The sequence below is a fragment of the Nyctibius grandis genome, chromosome 2, assembly GCF_013368605.1.
Source record: "Nyctibius grandis isolate bNycGra1 chromosome 2, bNycGra1.pri, whole genome shotgun sequence".
NCBI lineage: Eukaryota > Metazoa > Chordata > Aves > Nyctibiiformes > Nyctibiidae > Nyctibius > Nyctibius grandis.
The window spans coordinates 37426733-37446886 of record NC_090659.1 but is presented as its reverse complement, the minus strand read 5'-3'; the positions used below and the strand labels follow the sequence as shown (position 1 = coordinate 37446886).

The 20154-nt window shown below is 37.3% G+C and overlaps 1 protein-coding gene across 1 annotated transcript in view; it reads left to right on the top strand.

Annotated features, from left to right (window-relative positions):
• The window catches only part of CDKL5 (cyclin dependent kinase like 5), an 84218-nt gene that overhangs the window by 53034 nt on the left and 11030 nt on the right, over positions 1-20154 (top strand). Inside the window, 6 exon segments of the mRNA XM_068425456.1 lie at positions 1763-1843; positions 7487-7647; positions 9967-10926; positions 14086-14200; positions 14444-14549; positions 16651-16774. Coding sequence (XP_068281557.1) covers positions 1763-1843; positions 7487-7647; positions 9967-10926; positions 14086-14200; positions 14444-14549; positions 16651-16774 — 1547 coding nt within the window.

The window sequence follows — 20154 nt, the reverse complement described above, 5'->3', positions numbered from 1 at the left end:
TTTTGCTTCCAAATAAAATGCATTTTTGGAAATGAGCGTTTGTACTGTGTTTCTCTGTAAAGTATAGGTTTGAAGCTAGTATTTCAGCTGAGGAAGGTGAACGTGTAAATATGTGCACCTAACTGTAGCAATCCGTAGATGTGAGAGCTGGAAAATGCACAAGTGAAAGTAAAGGAATAAAAGTCTTTAAGACTTCCTGCTCATTGGCATTTTAGACCAAACGTATAGTTCTCGTATGTTTTTATACTATAGCAAACTTCCACATAAAGTGTTTATCGTGATGTTTGTTGATTTTTTTGTTGCTGTTGTCTGTCTTAATCACTGACTTGAATTTTCTTATTTTGTTGTATTTGCAGTGATTTTTAACTACAACTCAGTATTTTATGTGGGTATATTTTATGTATGACTTGAGCCTATTTGGACGTATAGTGATGGCTTTTATGTACCAGTAGACGAGAACACTGCGTGCTTCCTATTGTCAGTGTTCTTGCTTTGATGTGTTAGCTTAAGAAGACTTTTTGGAAAATACATAGGATGTGGATGGGATCAAGCCAGGCTGCAATTGAAACACTTGCATAGTATTAGGCAAATTCCACAACTCTGGGAACAGCTAACAAAGTGTCTGGATCTCAATTGTGTAGTTTTGGTTAAACTGTGATTAATGCCAGTAGGCTGCCTGATTGTTGGTTCGGTTTCGGTTCGTTTTTTTCCAGAGGCTTCTCTGGTATTCAAATGCATAATTTTCCCTAAAATCAGCATAAGTTGGATCCATGAGATTTTTTTATGCCTCTGTTGGAAATCCAGCCTTAATTTCTAATCCTGGAAACATCTGGCGTATATGTTTAGTTTTAAAATCTGAAGTTACCTTGCTGAAATCAGTTTATCTATTTGTTTGCTGTCAGTTCAACATGTGCCATGGTCTGGAAATGGATCTCTGTTGTCTGCTTCTTTTCAACTCATTGTACTTAACATTATGTTATAGCAATGAAATATTGAGCGGATCATTTTTCATTTGATAAAAAGAAAAGATTCCATCTTCATTTTATTTGACTCTTGTCTTGTTTACAAAGCAAGCAAAAAATCCAATTCTGTGCTTTATTTTTTCTTTCTTCAAATCATCCCTGCTTGTCCTGTTCTTCTTTCCAGACAGGGCTAGTTTCAAATACTGCCTTCATCAGGTTTTCTCCAGACTCTAGTTGACAGAAGATGCCCTCCAGCAGCGTGCACTGCTTCTCATGGTGTTGCTCGTTCTGACTACAGCATGACCACAGGAGTAATCTTGAACCTTAAACCTTTGGGTTTTTGATGTTTTCCACTAAAAACATTGTTAATATTTGGTATTTAGTTAGTACTGTATTTGCACTCTCAAATTCTCTCAAAGCTATTTTTAATCCTTTTTTTTAATATATATTTCTTCTGTTATTTCTGAATCTATTTTAAACCTCCCACCTCTTGTCAGTCATAATGCCACAAACACATTTGTAAATCTAAGTTGATTATTATTCATTTGAGAGAGGTTCCTTGACTGCCCTACTAATCAAGAATACTCTCTTTGGTTGACTAGGTGCATATCATACATCAACAATTATTTGTTTCATTATAATGTTTTGTAATGTTCCATAAACCACTAACTTTTCCAGGGCATATGATTCCCATTAATTACATGCCTTTATTCACTGTGTGGTTTCTATTTTTTGAAACATCGTATTCGTGTGTACCTTGTTTATATTCTCAGTATATTTATGCTATATTGTTTTTACAGTTTCCAGCAGTCAATCATCCACAGTCTTTAGAGAGACGATATTTGGGAATTTTAAGTGGTGTATTGCTTGATCTTATGAAGGTAGGAAAATGTATTTTATTTTCTGTCTATAATATGTAGGGAAAGGTGTAAGTGACTTTTTATCTTTGTTTCCTAATATAATACATCTTAAAAGTACTTGAGAACTTCCTTTTGAGATATTTTGATATCACCATTGTTTGTAGCAAGGCTTGATATTTCCTAGGAATTGGGAAAATATCGCTTGCAAATGCCTGGAGAGTCTGTTCAAATTTGACTTATTTGATAAACAATACATAGTCCAGACAACAGAATCACTGTCATTTGCAGCAATATGCATTCACACTGACATACATTCAAATGCACAGGTTACCTTAGTAATGCTGGAGTATGAGCTCTCAGCCCGTAATAAATTTAGATAAATCCACAGAGTATTATGCTAACCTGAGTTTTTTGTTCATTTGTTGTTGGATAAGTATGAGAACGTGGACAGTTGTCAAAGACAAAGCTGACGCACAGTAATTTTTTTTTTTTCTACCTGAGCCCTTAATCTGCTTGCTATTGCACATCTCTACACAGCGTGTATGTTGTTCATACAACAGGACTCTTCAGTCCTGTTTTGGAAAAAGTCAGCTGGTTAACCATGGCCAAACTAGGATATGATCCTGAGATAATTTCTTACAGGGCATCAGGAGAAGCTGGCTCCCCTCAAAATGGCCAAACACTGTAAAGCATTGTGCTATGCATTTGTGCCATATTCCTGGGTATGCAACACATATAGTTGTCCTTATTATGGTACTACAAAAACATCACTGTGGTAAGCTGCAGTACAACCCTCCCATTATTTCGTCCACAGTGAGCTGGAAAAAAAAAAAAGTCATAGTATCAAAAATTAGGTTTAGTATCACAGGGGTACCACCTAAGAGTTAAAGGCGATCTTGGACAGATATGAAGCATGGATATGGCTAATCAACTCTAAATTAATTGTGTGGTCCCTGCACCAGTTGTCTTGGAAACCAGAGGTCGTGTCCTTTGGGGTATACCTAGGTGTTTACTTGCTTTTAGCAGTATTGATGTAGCCAGTAGAAATCCACCAAATTTGCTCTACTCTGTAACACAACCAGTTCAAATGACTTCATTTAATCTCCCTGCCTTATGAAGAGAGTCAGCATAGCTTTTATCTTGGTTTCATGGAGTCCACAAATTCGATACCTCGGTGTGTATAATTGCTTGTTTTGGTATTATACATTCTCCTCTATTTTCTAATTAACAGAAACTTTTTTCTGGCATCATAGCTGCAGCTCAAACTGTAGTAGCATATATTGCAGAAAAGCAATTTCAAGATCATTGTTACACATGCTGGAGTAGGGTTTATTTTCATTTTATCCTAATTTTTATGTTATATCTCAGTGTCTTTTGAGTTCTTTTGGTGTGATATAAAAGTTACGAAGTTGTGTAATGAAGCACTTGAATTTTAGGGAAGCACAGGTTTCCAAATAATTCCATTCGACTTTAAATAATTCTTTTCAAGTTTTCTGTCCGTATTTCTCCCTGCAAGGTGAGAAAGGTCAGGGATTCTGTAGAGGGGATATTTTGCGTTTGGCCTACATTACTTAATTCAGGAGTTGGAACATTGTTAAAGAACGAGCAGGAGACGACAAGAAGAGAACAGAAGAGACGTGGTTAAGTTGCATGTTACAAATACTGCACATACTTTGCTGTATGCCTGTCTCTTCTCCAGACGCTGGACAGTCTGGCACATGTCCACACTTGGTGTGTTCCTCATTATCTGCATTCCCAGGGACCTCAGGTCTGATTTCTAGATTACTGAATAACCCACACTTCAATTTACGCCAGCTGAAGTAGTGAGTTCTTGATATATCTCTATTTAGAGATAATTTCTGCAATAGATTAATAAAGAGGCATGTTTGGCCCCGTTGCTTTGTTGCTCCTTCCCTCTCCCTCACAAATCATGCTGTTTTGCAAGCATGCATTTGGGAGTTGGGAGCTGGTTTTGCATGGGATGACTTGGGCAAAAAAGATCTTGAGTATTTCAGTCTTTTTCATATCATCTGTCATTCAGTTGTCTCCCTCATTCAGCAGCAGACATGCATTTTCTCTGAGCTTCTGTTTACTACTAGAATACTTGTAGAACCCTTTCTTTTTACCCTTGATGTTCTTCACTTGCCTTAGCTCCAGCTGGACTTTGGCCTTCGAAGTGGCCTATCTTTTGTGCTAACTCAATGCTTTTACAGTCCTCCTTTGTCTCCTGTCCTTGACTCTACTTCTTATACACTCCTGTTTTGCATTTTTGTTTATTAAGAAACTCCCTGTTTAGCCATCCTGACCTTATGCAAAGTTTTGTGGTCTTCTGTACAATAAGATGCTTTGGAATATTCAAGAAATTTTCTTTAAAAATCAAGTGGCTCTCCTGGACACTTTTCCTCTGATGGCAGTTTTTCAGGAGATTCTGTCCAGTAATTCCCTATAGAAGCTGAAGTCTGCTCTCCTAAAGTCCTGGGTCCTGTCCCTGGTGTTTATCTTCCCACCCTTCCTTTGAATCCTGACTGTAATCATCTCATGGTTGCTACAGCTCAGGCTGTCTTCTCTGATCAGATTTGTCACCAGTACTTTACTGTTGGTGAGCAGCAGGTCAAGTAGAGTGAAGTCCTGCCCTTGGCTGATTCGCCTATCCAGCAGCTGCACTAGGAAATTGCCACCAACATAATCTAGACATATCCTGGATCATCTACACAGGCTGGATGTCTGGATAATTGAAGTCTGCCATGAGGATAAGGACCTGTGATCAGGAGGCTTCTGCTTGTTGTTGTAGAGAGTTGTCCTCTTAATCATCTTCATGCTCTTCAATGCATGGTTGGTAGCAAACCCCCACCATAACATCCCAAATGTTGCTTTCCCTTCTAATCCTGACCCCGAGACTGTCAATGGATATACCTTCTGTTTCATGCTGGCATTTGATACCATCCAGGAACTCAATTATGTGGAGTGCCACTCTTTTCCCTCCCTGCCCCCTTCCTTCTGAAGCCAGCTGTAACCATCAGTGACCATGCCTCAGCCATGAGCCCTGTCCCACTGCTTCTCTGGGATTCCAGGCAGGTTCACAGCCTTCACAGAATCACAGAATGTTAGGGATTGGAAGGGACCTCAAAAGATCATCTAGTCCAATCCCCCTGCTGGAGCAGGATTGCCTAGACCATATCACACAGGAACGCATCCAGGCAGGTTTTGAATGTCTCCAGAGAAGGAGACTCCACAACCTCTCTGGGCAGCCTGTTCCAGTGTTCAGTCACCCTCACTGTAAAGAAGTTTTCCTCATATTTATGTGGAACCTCCTGTGTTCCAGCTTGCACCCATTGCCCCTTGTCCTGTCAAGGGATGTCACTGAGAAGAGCCTGGCTCCATCCTCATGACACTTGCCCTTTACATATTTATAAACATTAATGAGGTCACCCCTCAGTCTCCTCTTCTCTAAGCTAAAGAGACCCAGCTCCCTCAGCCTCTCCTCATAAGGGAGATGTTCCACCCCCTTAATCATCCTCGTGGCTCTGCGCTGGACTCTCTCTAGCAGTTCCCTGTCCTTCTTGAACTGAGGGGCACAGAACTGGACACAATATTCCAGATGCGGCCTCACCAGGGCAGAGTAGAGGGGGAGGAGAACCTCTCTCAACCTGCTAACCACACCCCTTCTAATACACCCCAGGATGCCATTGGCCTTCTTGGCCACAAGGGCACACTGCTGGCTCATGGTCATCCTGCTGTCCACTAGGACCCCCAGGTCCCTTTCCCCTACGCTGGTCTCCAACAGGTCTGCCCCCAACTTGTACTGGTACATGGGGTTGTTCTTGCCCAGATGCAGGACTCTACACTTGCCCTTGTTATATTTCATTAAGTTTCTCCCCGCCCAACTCTCCAGCCTGTCCAGGTCTCTCTGAATGGCTGCGCAGCCTTCCAGCGCGTCAGCCACTCCTCCCAGTTTTGTGTCATCAGCGAACTTGCTGACAGCGCACTCTATTCCCTCATCCAAGTCATAAATGAATATATTGAATAGAACTGGTCCCAGTACCGACCCTTGAGGGACTCCGCTAGACACAGGCCTCCAACTGGACTCAGTCCCGTTGACCACCACTCTCTGGCTTCTTTCCTTCAGCCTTGTGATTCCCTATGGACTTTCAGTCTCCTTGCTTGTGGTTCAGGCTCTGCAAGTTAGTGTGCAGGCACTTGAGGGAAGCCTCTGTACGTCCTCTCTTCTGAGGAGGAATGTGGAAATCACGCGTGGCCTTCGTGTGTTTGTTTGGGACATTTGGGCCACTGTAGTGATGAGCACCAGAAAAAAAGGGGAAAGAAAAAGTTAATCATGCAGTACATGGTTTATCACTTTGAGAAAGGAAGATACTTCATACTGTGTGACCAAACTACGTAGGAATGTAGTTTGCCACTTGCTTTGTTTCCTGAGCATTTTCCATTTTGAAGTGCAGGGACCCTGTGAAGGGAAAACTAATTTGTGGTTAAGTGGCTGAGTACTATGTTAATGCATATACAGATATGCATTTTGTGTGTGTATACACATGCACATACACACATAGAGTTGTTCTCTGTTCAACTTATATAACCCTTAAAAAAATAGCTATTCTTTTTATTTAATAGCCGTTCAAATTTTTATCCTTGCGGACATTCATGCATGTTCAAATATTCCAACATAAGTTTTGTATTGCCCTGTTCCTGCAAGAAACCTTTCAAACTCATCAAAATACCCAACCCGTGGGTTTTTACTTTTGTGATTAAATATTTTCTACATGTCAGAAAGTGTCTTTCTTCAGAATCACAGCAGATCTAACAGAATTATAAGGCAAATATTATTCTGAGTACATTGTAAACAGTTTAGCATAGAATGGTTTTGGTTGGAAAGGACCTTTAAGATCATCGAGTCCAACCCTTAACCCAACACTTCCAAGGCCACCACTAAACCATGTCCCTAAGCACCACATCTACACAGCTTTTAAATCCCTCCAGGGATGGTGACTCCACTGTTCCAGTGCTTGATAACCCTTTCCATGAAGAAATTGTTCCTTTAGATAATTCTTTAAAAATATGGGTGGAGTTGGACCCTAGAAGTCAAAACCAAAACTCTTATATTTGTATATTTTTAAAAATACTAACTTTAAAAAAACAATTTTTGTTTGTATAAGAATGTTCACACATGCTTGTTCTGTTTGTTTGTAAAGCCTGTTTCATTGTAGCATTTTATTACCAGTAAATTTAATATTTTTCATTCTAAACAACATTGTTGGAATGTATATTATGAAAAATATGTTTAAAATACATATATTTTTAAAATATATAGGTATATACCTAAAACATTTTTACATCTTTATATATTTTTGTATTTTAAACATATTGTAAGCACTCATATATAACTATATATATATTCATTATATACATGTAGCATGTATATATGTTTCATAATAAGGAAGTAGAACATCTTTTAAGTAGAACATAGTATTTTGAAAGTGTGTATTTTCTATCTTATGTAGTTAAATGCAACATGAAATTGTTGTGGCACTTACATCAATCACAGAAACTCTGGAGATTAAAAAACTATCCCAGTAATGTTCTTTATTTTGTTATATTTTTTGCTGATGCAAATGCAGATACTAACATTTAAACTTTGGGATTTGTTTTCCAAAGAACTTGCTGAAGTTAGATCCAGCAGATAGATATTTGACAGAACAATGTTTGAACCATCCTTCTTTTCAAACCCAAAGACTCTTGGATCGCTGTGGAAGCTCACCTTCACGGTCAGCTAAGAGAAAACCTTACCACGTAGACAGCAACACGTTATCTAACAGGTAAACGTAGTCATGTCACCGTCATCACTGACATTTGCTCTGCCAATGAGTGAGCTGCTGTCATGCTTACATATCATCATGCTTAATCATCTACCAGAAAAGAAAAGCAGTCGTTTGACAGTTTAGGCATATTGAGACATATATACTGTTCCATGTGGCTTCACTGAATAAAGAAAGTTGACACAGTTTTACTGTACTATAGCTATTCAAGCTGAAATTTTTGCTAACTTTCTGCATCGTGCTGAATGCTTCTTGAAAAAAAAATACAATGTTCAAGCCATTTCTGCATATGACAAAGGAAAAATAAGTTGGCTTACCCATCTTAAAAAAATGTTAGCCTTTTTCTTGAACAGCAGTAGGAATTTTGTGGCTTGGAGGATGCCTGAGATTCCAAAGGAATGCTCTTTTCTTTGGAGTGCTGCCATTACTGTACATGTGCAAATCTGTCCAGGGTTTTGATATTTGAAAGTTCAAAATTCACACAGATTTTTAGCAGCTAAATGTCCTGAAAATTGGTGCAATGATCATGATCCAAATTGGGGATGGAGAGAATTTTGTCTGCAGTTGCAGTTACAAATCAAGTCTAGTCTGCTTGAACTTAAAGGAGGGTGTGTTTGCTCAGAAACTCCCTTGTTGGACCCACATAGCTTGAGAAAACCCATTTGATTTTAATACATTAATGAACCAGGTTTACTGGAGGATAAGATACTTCAGTACAGAAAGCCTCATGGCAGTGCTCTGACAAAAACTTTCCTATAGGTCGCCCTCTGAAGTATGCAGAATGGCAGTGACTTTTAATCTTAGCCGTGTTTTTCTTTAGCTCTTCCTGTGAGATTCAAAAAATGCTCCTCATTTTAAGATTTGGGATGTTGACATCATTTACAATCTATACTTTTTTGGAGATAGACACCAAAAAGTTTTAGCTGCCCTTGTATATATTTAGGATAGAAGTTTTACCATTAGAGATGTGGCATCAGAAAGGAAAACCTAGATCCATAGGAAACTTCTTGTCTAATACAAAGGCTTGCCTAGCTGCTTGATTTAAAATTACTAGGTTCCTTATATCTCTAAGTTCTAAAAAAGTATTCTGCCTTTTGACTAAAAAATATTTTAAACTGGCATTAAAATTGCTAAATTTCTCAAAACTGTAATAGAGTACATGATTAGATCACTGAAAGTGGGTAGTACAAAAATCCTAAGTGTAAAAATGGCTAGCATTATCCAATTATAGTTAGCAACAAGATCAACAAAGGTACAAACTCATCTGTACAGTAAGCTCTCACTTCAACCCTCAGTAATATGTCTGAGTTACATTATCATAGATTTGATACAAAAATAAGTTAACTGTTCATAGCCAGCCTAGGTCCATCAAGGCTAACAGTACAGCTGCAGCACTGCTCAGTCATGGCTAGTTTGCAGTGCCAGCGTAAGGCCATAAAACCTGAGATAATAAATCCTGCTCAAACAAATTCAGGCTGAGTGTTTGCAGAACCAGCTCATATCTCAGTCCCATAATCCCAAAACCAGGAGAGATGGAAAGTAGAGTAGAGGTTAAGGACATGACCAAGTAGCCCTGCACCAAGTCAGTCTGGTTGCAGAGCATTTCAGGTGCAGCTTTGGGGATGAGTTAGTGTGCCAAGAACTGGGATAGTGCCAAGTTCCACAAAAGTTGGGCTTCCTGTGGTAGACCTGGTTTTGGGCTTGGTGTTACAGGGCTTGCTGTGCTGCACTTAACTCAGGCTTACTCCATCTGGGTATCTTTACCAGCACAATATCCTCTTTTCCCCCTCCTCTCCCCTCCCCTCCCTGTCCAAATGAGACATACATTAGATGGCCTGCAGCATTGATTGTATCGGGGTTTTTTGACAGTGCCGACATACTTTATCGTTCTACCTTCATTTTGATGTGCCAGGTGTATTTAAGACTTTTTTCAATGGATACACATCTAATTTTCATAATGTAGTGCTTACATTATTGATGTGCACATATATTACACACATACATAAATGTGTAGATATATGTTCAAATTTCTGTGACCGGATTTTATATCTTCATTTATTTTGTCAGCAGAATCCATTAAACAAAGCTGAGTTTGTCCATCAGGATATAACCAAAAAGAAACAACAATGTACTAACACTTGCAAATCTGTTACTTTAGTGGAGCTTCTGATGCCTAGTTGGCAGTATTTGATGTTACTGCAGTTAAATTTTGTGGGTTTAAATGGCGACTCCCTTCTGAAAAAAGTACTTTTGTTGAAGTTATTAATACATGCATATGTAATCTGGTATATTAATTCTTCTTTATGCATTTTAATGTAGAAATCAAGCCAGCAAAAGTTCTGCTTTGCAGTCACACCACAGATCAAACAGCAAGGATATACAGACACTAGGGGTTGGTGGGCCAAGAGAAGAGGGTCTTCCAGCGAATGAAAGCTTTTTAAATGGAAACCCTGGAGCTGCACATAGTCCAATGCATGCAAAAAAATCAGGCAGCACACCTGGATCTGGCAACAAGGATCTAGCCAATAATAACATGCCACATCTTCTCAGCCCAAAGGAAACAAAGGCAAAAACAGAATTTGATTTTAATGTGGACCCAAAAAGTTCTGATGGTCCAGGCACAAAGTACCTGAAGTCTAACACCAGATCTCAGCAGAACCGGCACTCGTTTATGGAAACTTCTCAAAGCAAAACTGGGACACTGCAACCCGGCGATAAGCACAGTCGCCACAGCTATATTGATACTATCCCACAGTCTTCTAAGAGTCCTTCATATCGGACAAAGTCAAAGAGCCATGGGGTTCTGACAGACTCAAAATCCGTGGGCAACCTTTCTGAGGCCAGGGCCCAAGCAGCAGAACCAAACAGCAGTAGGTATTTTCCATCCAGCTGTATGGACTTGAACTCTCCTACCAGTCCAACCGCTCCTCGACACAGTGATAACAGAACTTTGCTCAGTCCATCTGGGAGGAATAACCGCAGTGAGGGTACCCTGGATACCCGAAGACCATCAACAAGACACTCTAAAACAATGGAGGAGTTAAAACTGCCAGATCACATGGATGGAAGCCATTCCCACTCTCTGTCTGCTCCACATGAATCTTTTTCCTATGGTCTAGGTTATACCAGTCCTTTTTCTTCACAGCAGCGCCCTCATAGACACTCTATGTATGTGAGCCGGGACAGAGTGAGGTCAAAGGGCTCAGAGGGTGGCTTAAGCATAGGGCAAGGGATGGCAGCCAGAGCAAACAGCCTACAACTGTTATCTCCACAGGTGCAGCATAAGTCACTCACAAGATCAGTTGGCTCGTCACGAGAAGACTGTACAGAAGATGCTAATCGGGTTAGTTCAAACTATTGCCTGTTACGGAAGCCTTACCTTCCTCTCTTTACTTCATGTGGGGACAGCGTCCTGCTTTCCGTCTTCCCTTTGTTTGTTTGCAGTTATTTATTTGTCTTGTTGTAAGGCAAGGGATGTTGTTTTTTTTTCAGAAGGGGTAAGTATTTTAAGTGCAAAATGAGAGGTTATTTTAAAAGTAATTTTAAAAAATGGACTACGAATAACATTCTCTTAAAGTACTGGAATGTGAGAATAGAAAAATTTGTCTCTGAAGTTAAAATTTCATTAGTAGTTCATAGTCTGTGGTTACATTGTGACATTTTTATCATATTGTTTTGATTAATTAACCTTCTCATTTGTGTTTTTATTTAGCTTTTCTTATATGTCTTTCTGTTATGAATGCTGATGTTAATTTTTGAAGAGAGCTTTTCATTTGCTTATAGCAGGACATTATTGCTGAAATGCCATAATTTATTGAGGAATATCAAAGCTTGCCATATTTCTCTTGATTAGTATGATAAATAACTGGGGTAGTCTAGAGATTTTATGTTGGAGAAGCCACTGGTAAATTGACTCCTTACAGTGATTACTGTCACTAGATACCTTGTTGAGTTTTATTGTGAACATTATTTAATAAGTAGAGGAAGGGCTAATTCTGGTGTTGATTTACATTCCTTACACAACACTTCTGCATTATCTGATGTTTTACACATCAGATGTGTAAAGATGACTGTATTTGTCAGCAAATCTTTAAATTGCTGTATCATTAATCCACATCAGAGCAAAATGGTGCAGAGAGTAGTACACAAAATGAGCGTTTGTTTCTCTTACACATACATCTGTGAGTGACTTCTAAGGAGAGAACATCTAGTTCAGATTTGTTGACAAATTGAAGGAAGTCAAAGAGCTGCAAATATTATTTGAGGTCTAAAAATTATGCTTTACTGTGAGAGACTAAAAAAAAACTCTGCCTACGTAGTTTATGTAAGAACTATGTGTAGCTGACTCGATAGTGGTCTACAAGTACCATAAAAAAGAGCTTTCAGGTGGCGGTTGCCTCTTCAGTCCAGTAGGGAAAAAAAGGCTTGATACATTTTTTCGTACTTAGCACATCTCCTCCTTTCAGGATTATGTGTATTCACACATGAGAAGAGATCTCATCAAAATAGGAGAAATACAATGTAATTAAAAAAAAAAAGCTACTTAGAAGGGATTACAGCAGCTCCATTTCAAAACCAGGTTTTTTTTCTTTGTGTAGTCGTTTCTCTCTCTCTCATTTCAGTCAAGTTAAATGTTACTTATTCTTCGGGATGTTACTGTAGAAGGTCAATAACACCAACATTTGAGTTTTTGATAATAAAAGCTCATGCTATCTTCTATTCTTCAGAGCATTAGGATCTTTTTCTGCATTATGTAGCAGATATTAATTTGATAAGTAATTTAAATTTTATTTCATTTTATGGAGAGGCAGATTGCTTTTATTAGATCATTCTTTGTCATTTAACACTTGGTTGACAGATTTTTATTTTAATTAGAAAAATTGATGTGTATCTTAATGCTTATGGTTTTGTTCATTTTGGTTTGCTTTGGAATGCCTAATCATTTGTGAAGAACTTGCCTTTATCTCTTATCATCACTGTTTTTAAACTTAAGCCTTCAATTAATGCTTTTAAATCTGTATTTCAACCATCAGAAGTCTGAAAGGAAAAATACTCTTCTGAAATGGATGGCAAGTCTGTAAATTCACAAAGCTGTTTTTGATTATTTATACTACTTTCAATAACAAATCAGAATTTAATCGTCAGTCATTTTATGCCTGGTAAAGGCATTTTCACAAAGAAGTCATTCTTCTCCTTCCTATCCCTTTTTTGTTGTTTTGGGGTTTTTGTTTGTTTTCTCCATTCTGCATTAGAAATCAGAAAATATAACTTCCTTCAGGATTACTGAACTAAAAAAATCAGGAATAACATAAGTGTTTCAAAGATTCTTTATTGTTTTCCTAATTTTTTTCCCATTCAGTTGTACTTGTTCTCTCTCTCTCTGCTCATATTTTGTGAAGTTCCCTCCCTTCCATCTTTCTAGTCTCTCATTGATTTTCTCTTTGGCTCTACCAAGTCTTTTTAAAAAAAAACATTCTTTGTTTGCCAGGCTTTAAATCTTACTTTAAAAAAAAAGAAAAAAGAAAAAAAGACTTGCATTCAGTGTTAGTTTTGGGGCTTTTCAAGTCTCAGTAAAACATTGTTTTAAGGGTTCTTTTTTATCTTAAAATAAACATACACAAAGGGGGCAAGCAGAAGGAAAGTACAAGTTGCTATTACTGTCTCATATTGGTAACTTAACTGCTGACAAAGAAGAGGTATCTTACACAAGTAGTAATTTAATCAAATGCTTCAGCCTGTTGTAAATTTTAGAAGAATCAAACTGTGATGTAAAGCATTGTTTTAGCTCCCTTTCTCACCTTGCGCAGTTTCAAGGGTTGTTTTATCTGTGACAGTGAGGCCAGAACTTCATTAATAAAAAGCAAAACAGATTTTGCAAATCACTCATACAGTGAATTGAAAACCCAATTTTTAACTCTGGTTGGGTCTTTTGTGTTTTTGTTTTTTTTAACCCTTGTCCTTCTTGGACATTCTAGATTTAAATTCATATGGGGTTTCAGTACAGTTTCTTGTGGGGTCTTGTAGAGAGCATTGAATTTTATCTGGTCAGTCCATACTGTGGGAAAAATTGCAGTGTCTCGCTCATTTAAGAGTGGAGTTAAGTCATATTTGATGGCAAATTACATGCATATGGATGTTTCTAAAGGCGTACTTAAGCTCTTGCTTGAATTGCCTTCCAGGAAGTACTGTATTCAGGAAAATAGAGTAAGTTAGAGGTAATGATATTCTTTTTCATATCCTGTCTGACTTAACTATTTAGCTTATCGATTTCTTAGTTCAGGGACTACCTTTTATTTTGCATACAGTAGATTTTGTGACTGTTGATACCTCTAAGTACTACTGTATAACAGCTGATAAGAAATAGTGCTTTGGTGTTGCAATTATCACAAATTACATGCATTTCCTGTTTGCTTTTTAAAATTTGCCAGTGTCAGAAAGTGACTAGATTCCATCAGAAATTAATTTAACAAGGCCTCCAGTAAAAGATTCCTCCAGAGATGTTACAACTGCATTTCATTCACAGCAAAAATCTAAGGATCTGAATCATGCTCAAGTCTTTGAAATTACAACTAAGAGGCAAAATTTTGTTAATGTCATTTTGGAAAAAGCAAGCAAGCAGCAAAACCAAGTAATTATTGATTACATAGTCTGTGATTTGATACTGGCAGTTATTAATAGCATGAAAGGAAGATTGTGTGTAGTGAAGTTCAGGGTTTCTTGCTTATGTATGTTGGTTAAAACCTGCAAATCAGTTTATAGTCTTTAATTTTAAAGAGTTGATTGTTCTTTTGTTTAGGGTGGAGCATATCATGATCCACACACAGAAGATGGAGCATCTACTAAAGAAAATAGAATTCTGTATAATGACCCTGTTCCAAGAAGAGTTGGCAGCTTTTACAGAGGTAATTTTATGGTGGATCTTTCAGAATTAAACAAGAATTTTAACATGGAATATAAGTAGTGGAAATGGATACAGAGAACTAACTAAAGTGAACAACTATAAAAGTTTATTGGAAAAAGGATTGTTACCCCACTTTCAGAGACAGGGTTGCCCTGGTAGGTTGAATGCAGTAACTGTGTTAGTATCATATTATCTATTTGCAAATGATAACTCACTTTTTTTGAAAAGTATATCCAGCACAGTACCTTGTAAAGCAGAAGATAATTTATCAGGGGGAGTTGCACAAAATAGATTAATATTACTAGAGTAAACAGTTAATGAATGTTTTTCATTCTTCTTTTAAATTCTTATTAACATTATCTCTAAATACCTTTGTACTTGTAACACATTGACATACTGATCTATTTCAGATACTGTGGTGCATGGAACTGTAAAGCTAGTTTTTCATTGCTCAAAAACAATATTCATTTATTTTGTTCAGACTTACTAAAGATCAGAGTTTCCTACAAGCAAAAGCACACGTATAATCCCAGTTCAGAATAAATAACAACACAGGACTGTGTATACGCATATATATGTATGTCTGTGTATGTGTGCATGTGTATATATATACACACACAGATAGATACTGTTCTATTATGGTGCACAAAAGATGGTGATTTCTGAGCAGCCACCTTATGGCTGAATCTGGGTAATCCTTTCAAAAAAGACAAGGATGATAAGAAGCTAATTACTGTCCAGCAAGTGTTAGGAGGCCTTTGGGGCTCTCCTGGACCTTAAGAAGTCCCAATCAGCTGAAATTCGATTATGAGTCACCTAATAACCTTAAGTAAAGTCACAAATCTTCCTCTGATCCTCTTCAGGTTGATCAGTTGGCCGATGACCTGATTTAGACATGTTAAAATCTGCCAATCCTTGCAAGTGTATCATTGCAATATTAAAACCTGTGAGCAATATTAAAGCTTGCACTGTTTTGAGCAATGCTTTTGAGTGTAAGGTTTTGTAGTACGTGCAACAGAGAATCCTTAAGAATCCTCAATCCTGAATTGCTTTTATTAATCCTTAAAACACTCCTAAAATTGGAGTGGATTATCCTTATTTTTTTATACATAGTGAAACAGAAGTTCCAACGAAGAGTGACTTTCCTAAGTCATGTGCTAAGGAACCTGTAGGTCTGGGGTTGCATTCAATTACTTATTGTAAACTAGAGGTTTCTTCCTCTTTAATTGTATCTATGAAACAAATTCTTTTAGTTCAGACTTAATTATTGTATTGCAATAATGATACTATATTTAAATAATACATAGATAATAGTATATGCACAAACTATTGAAAGAAAAAGTTACTATGAAAAAAGTAAATTCATATATATGCAGTTCTTAAGTACTGACTTAATACAAAGGTTATTAGCATGCACTTTTGTACTACAGCTTGAACAAAAACTTAACAGATTCAATTTTGACAAATAGTGTAGTGTGATGCTGCAGTAATGCTGCAACTAGTGCCTGATCAATATTTAATCCACTGCAGGTATTTCTGGTGATATTCATAATTCTAATAAATTTATGTTCTAGGTATATGTAACCTTTTTTCAAAACCACAAGTATGTCTGTTTGAAAAAAAGATAACATCTGATTTTGATCCTTTCATTTTTAGTGAGTAATCTCTTGCTCTTAGTTGTATTAAAATCCAAAGTAATTTTTTTTCAGGATGAGTACTATTTTTTTTAAGGTCTAAATGAAAACAAAGTGTAAACTGTAGTATTGTGTCTTTAATAACAGTATTCTAAACTTTTATTCTATTTCCTGTTTTTAAATATCAATCACACTTGTGGCTCCCTACAGATAGAAATATTCTCAAATCTAATAACAACTTACCCAAGTTCTGACAATGGTCTCATTTTACAACTAATACCTTGCAAGTATCACAAACCAACAGCTTTCCAAACGGTAAAAAAGTATGCTTTTTTTCCAGTCGTACATAAAGTACAACTAAGTCTTCACTGTCTTGTTTCTGTAAAAGAGGTAGAGAGGAAGCAGACAACTGAAAGATGTGATTTTTGGCAGAGCTCAGTATACATTGTTTGCTATTTCTCTGTTCAGTTCCATCTCCGCGTCCAGAGAGTACGTACATAGAAAACAATGTGTCAAACAGAGCCTCTGTGTTACCAGCAGACAGCAGCACGGTGGCAAACCACTCAAAGAGACAAACCACCTTTGACACCTGGTGAGTTGTTATTTACACAGATGTGTAGAGAATGGCAGGAAAAAAAGGGATTTTTAACAGGAGGCGGAAAAAACCCACTTTTTAAAAAAAATTTGCAATTGTCTATACGTGCTTAGTTGCTTCCTCTGACTGTACTGACATAGCATTGCATGTTTGCTGTCCCCTTTTGAGCAACAAGGAATATTTTATTACACCTTCACACTGAATGCATTAAAGATTATATACTTTTGTCCAGTCTTTCCTGATTTTTTTCCACTGTTAATCTTTGGTTAAAGATAGTACAAAGTACTTGTGTGCATATAGTATGGATAGCAAGGCCATAGCTTCATCTGTGGATTCCAGAAGCATGAATTGTCAGACAAATGGAAAAAAATATCAAAATGCATGTTTCCATATATAAAATAGGACTGTATTAATGAAGAATATAATATTCACCCTACAATGGGGACTGCTGCTCTTTTTGCTTACACACCACCGAAGGAAATAATTCTGGTCTATGGGAAAACGGACTAAGCAATATCTTAATGGTATATATTGATTTTAAAGGATTGAAAGCATCACGTGACTCCATTATATAACATAGAACAATTAACTATAATTGTGCTAATAGAATGACAGTATATGCATAGCTTTGCAGGACTTAAAGGGAAATATCTGAATTTGGTTACTCTGAGAGCTATTCAGCTCTAAAATACCTTATTCTTCTACTTTGTTCATTCACAATAAAGCACACTGAATAAAAATAAGCAACTGGAGCTTCAAAGGATTGGTGGGAGGAATGGACTGTATGCATTCACATGGTTCAACTGTGCTTTGTACCACTGTCTGAAACACTGCTCTCTGAAGGTGTGAAAAAGTCATGCTATCTAAAGAACTATTTCAGTGGTTTGTTGACCTAATGTGTTTTCACATGAACAACCTGTGAATTATCTGCTTAAAATGAAAGGGGGTGGAGGGGGTGGGGAAGGGAAACAACTGGTATTTCAGCTTGTGTTCAGGTTATATACCCATGTCAGTAATAGATGATGTTTACTCCAGAGAACCCTTGTCACCTGCTGTGATTCACTAGAGTCTGCTTCCCGTCCCACAGTAGCTCCACCTACATCCATTTTGTGGAAGTTAGCTGAGGAATCCAGTCATTTATGTAAAAAAGTGGTACTTATGTTGTGACTTATGTGGCTAAAGAAGGTATTTATTCCTGCTGTTGAACCCTTTTACATATTTTGTTGTCCTTCATATCTGAATCTTTCTATCTTGCATATAACATAAGCCAACTGGAATCTTGTTTAGCTCTGTGTATTGTTCGGCAGTATATTAACTTTTATTATGTGGTCAGTGCAAAGAAACATGTAATGTTATCTTAACTCTGAACTGAAATAATAGCATATGTTATTAGAGCTGGTTGGGAATTTTTTTGACTAAGTAGTTTTTTTGCTTACAATGCCAAATTATTGAAACCAGAACTTTTCAAAGGAACAGGACTGATATCCACTAACCTTTTATTGGGAAGATTCTTCATCTCCAGGATGGAATTGCCAGTCAAAACCAGAGATACACTCAAAATAACAAATATTCTGGGGTCAGCATTATTTTTTGGGATGTGAGGAACTCAAGTGCAGGGCCTTTGTTCTTCGTTATTTAAACCAGAGGCTTGAACCAAGATCTTAGATCTAACAAGTGAACGTGCTGAACCAGAGGTTAGAGGTTATTCTGGAGCACATTCTCAGTTTCTTTCAATATATTCTCTTGAAGCTGTTTCATCTTGTTGAAATAGTGAAAGGACCACAGAGATGGGTGAATGTGGCCTTAGCAAATAAAAGCCCTTCATTAACTTGAGATGGTTAGATTTAAGTCCTTGCTCCAGTTAATGTACTCCAATATTTTCACAAAGTGGAACAGCTCCTTTGAGAGAAGAACCTACAGAAGAATAAACATTTCTTCTTGTGAAATGAGAGGAATGGCACTGCCCGCAACACCAAGTTACTGCTATTTTGGCATGCGTTTCTCTTTCTCTTTCCTTTTCCTATTCCCTGTTTTCCTGCAATGTTTCCTGCCCAGCTCTACATGTTAACTCTGTGCAAGTTGTCCTGGCAATGGTCTAATGTTGTTGCAAAATTGTTCTGTGCCATAAATGCAGCTTAATCAGATTCCTGAGTGATGTAGAGTCCATGTTCCTCTACTTAATTTTTTGTACTGCGTAAATGCTTATGAAAATGTTGAAAGCTCTAATGGAATGTGATTCTGCTTACATCAATTTTATGATGAAGTAAATATTTGATGTTTGACATACGTAACTGGTATATGACAATTCATCTCGAATTATGAGTGACATGTATTCCAACTGGACTTGCCACTACTGTAAAATATGGCTTCTCTCATACTATTGCTCTGTGTTGCCTTTCTTCTGTCAAAGAGTTTGTGAAGGTTTGCTAGACTGAATTGTCACAGATGTTTCCTTGTCTTTGTGTGCATTTCTTCACTCTGTCCCTGCTGTCCTGCCTCTTTAAAAATAAAGACGTTATAAACTCGACTTTTGTCATCAGGTTTTACTCTTAAATTACTAGATCATTTCTCAACTTTAGACGGCTTGATTTGAAAAAAGGCAAATTTTTCGACCTTCTAGAAAATCTTTTCTTTGCCAGAGTTTAATTTCCTGTAAATGACCTTGAACTTGCTCAATTTTTCCTTTTTTGATACAAGAGTAGATGTTTTCTTCTCTTGCACTCGTACGAGCTTTGTCTTCAGCTGGGCAAAATCAGTAGATACAGGCGAGATGCTTAACTTTGTTCTGCCAGCGTGCCAAAATGGTTGGCTTGAGTATCTTTGCCATTGTTATAGTTCTAAATATTGCTTTGGAATAAACTCCAACATGCGGTACTTCATTCTCACATCATATTGGAAGTGTTTGCATTGATTGCTTAAAAGATATCTGAGGGCTTCTGGAAAGCTTCGTTGTTTAGACCTTTTATGTCCATTTAATTTATTCATTCTATTGACAAACAGCTTTCATATCTTCTCTATCATGTGTCATACCTTCCTACAAAAATAATATAAAGGGGAAATATATATAATATTTATTATTATTTTTATACGTATAGAACAGATACAAACACACACAAACTGTCATTCAAGATAAGAACAAAAAAAAAAAGAACATCCTACTCTTAGGAGTGTTAAAGGCTTACAGTTATCTATCTACCATTAATTAAATACTATACCATACAGAGTATTCTGATAATCCTATTTTTTTCCTATACTGTCCATTGTCTGAAAATCATCTTTTGGGATGCCTAAAATATCCCAGTGTTTCATCTCATCGATCAAAATGTTCTGCTCTATTTTTGCTCAGTACAAAATCCTGGTGTTGAAGCTTCCTGCTA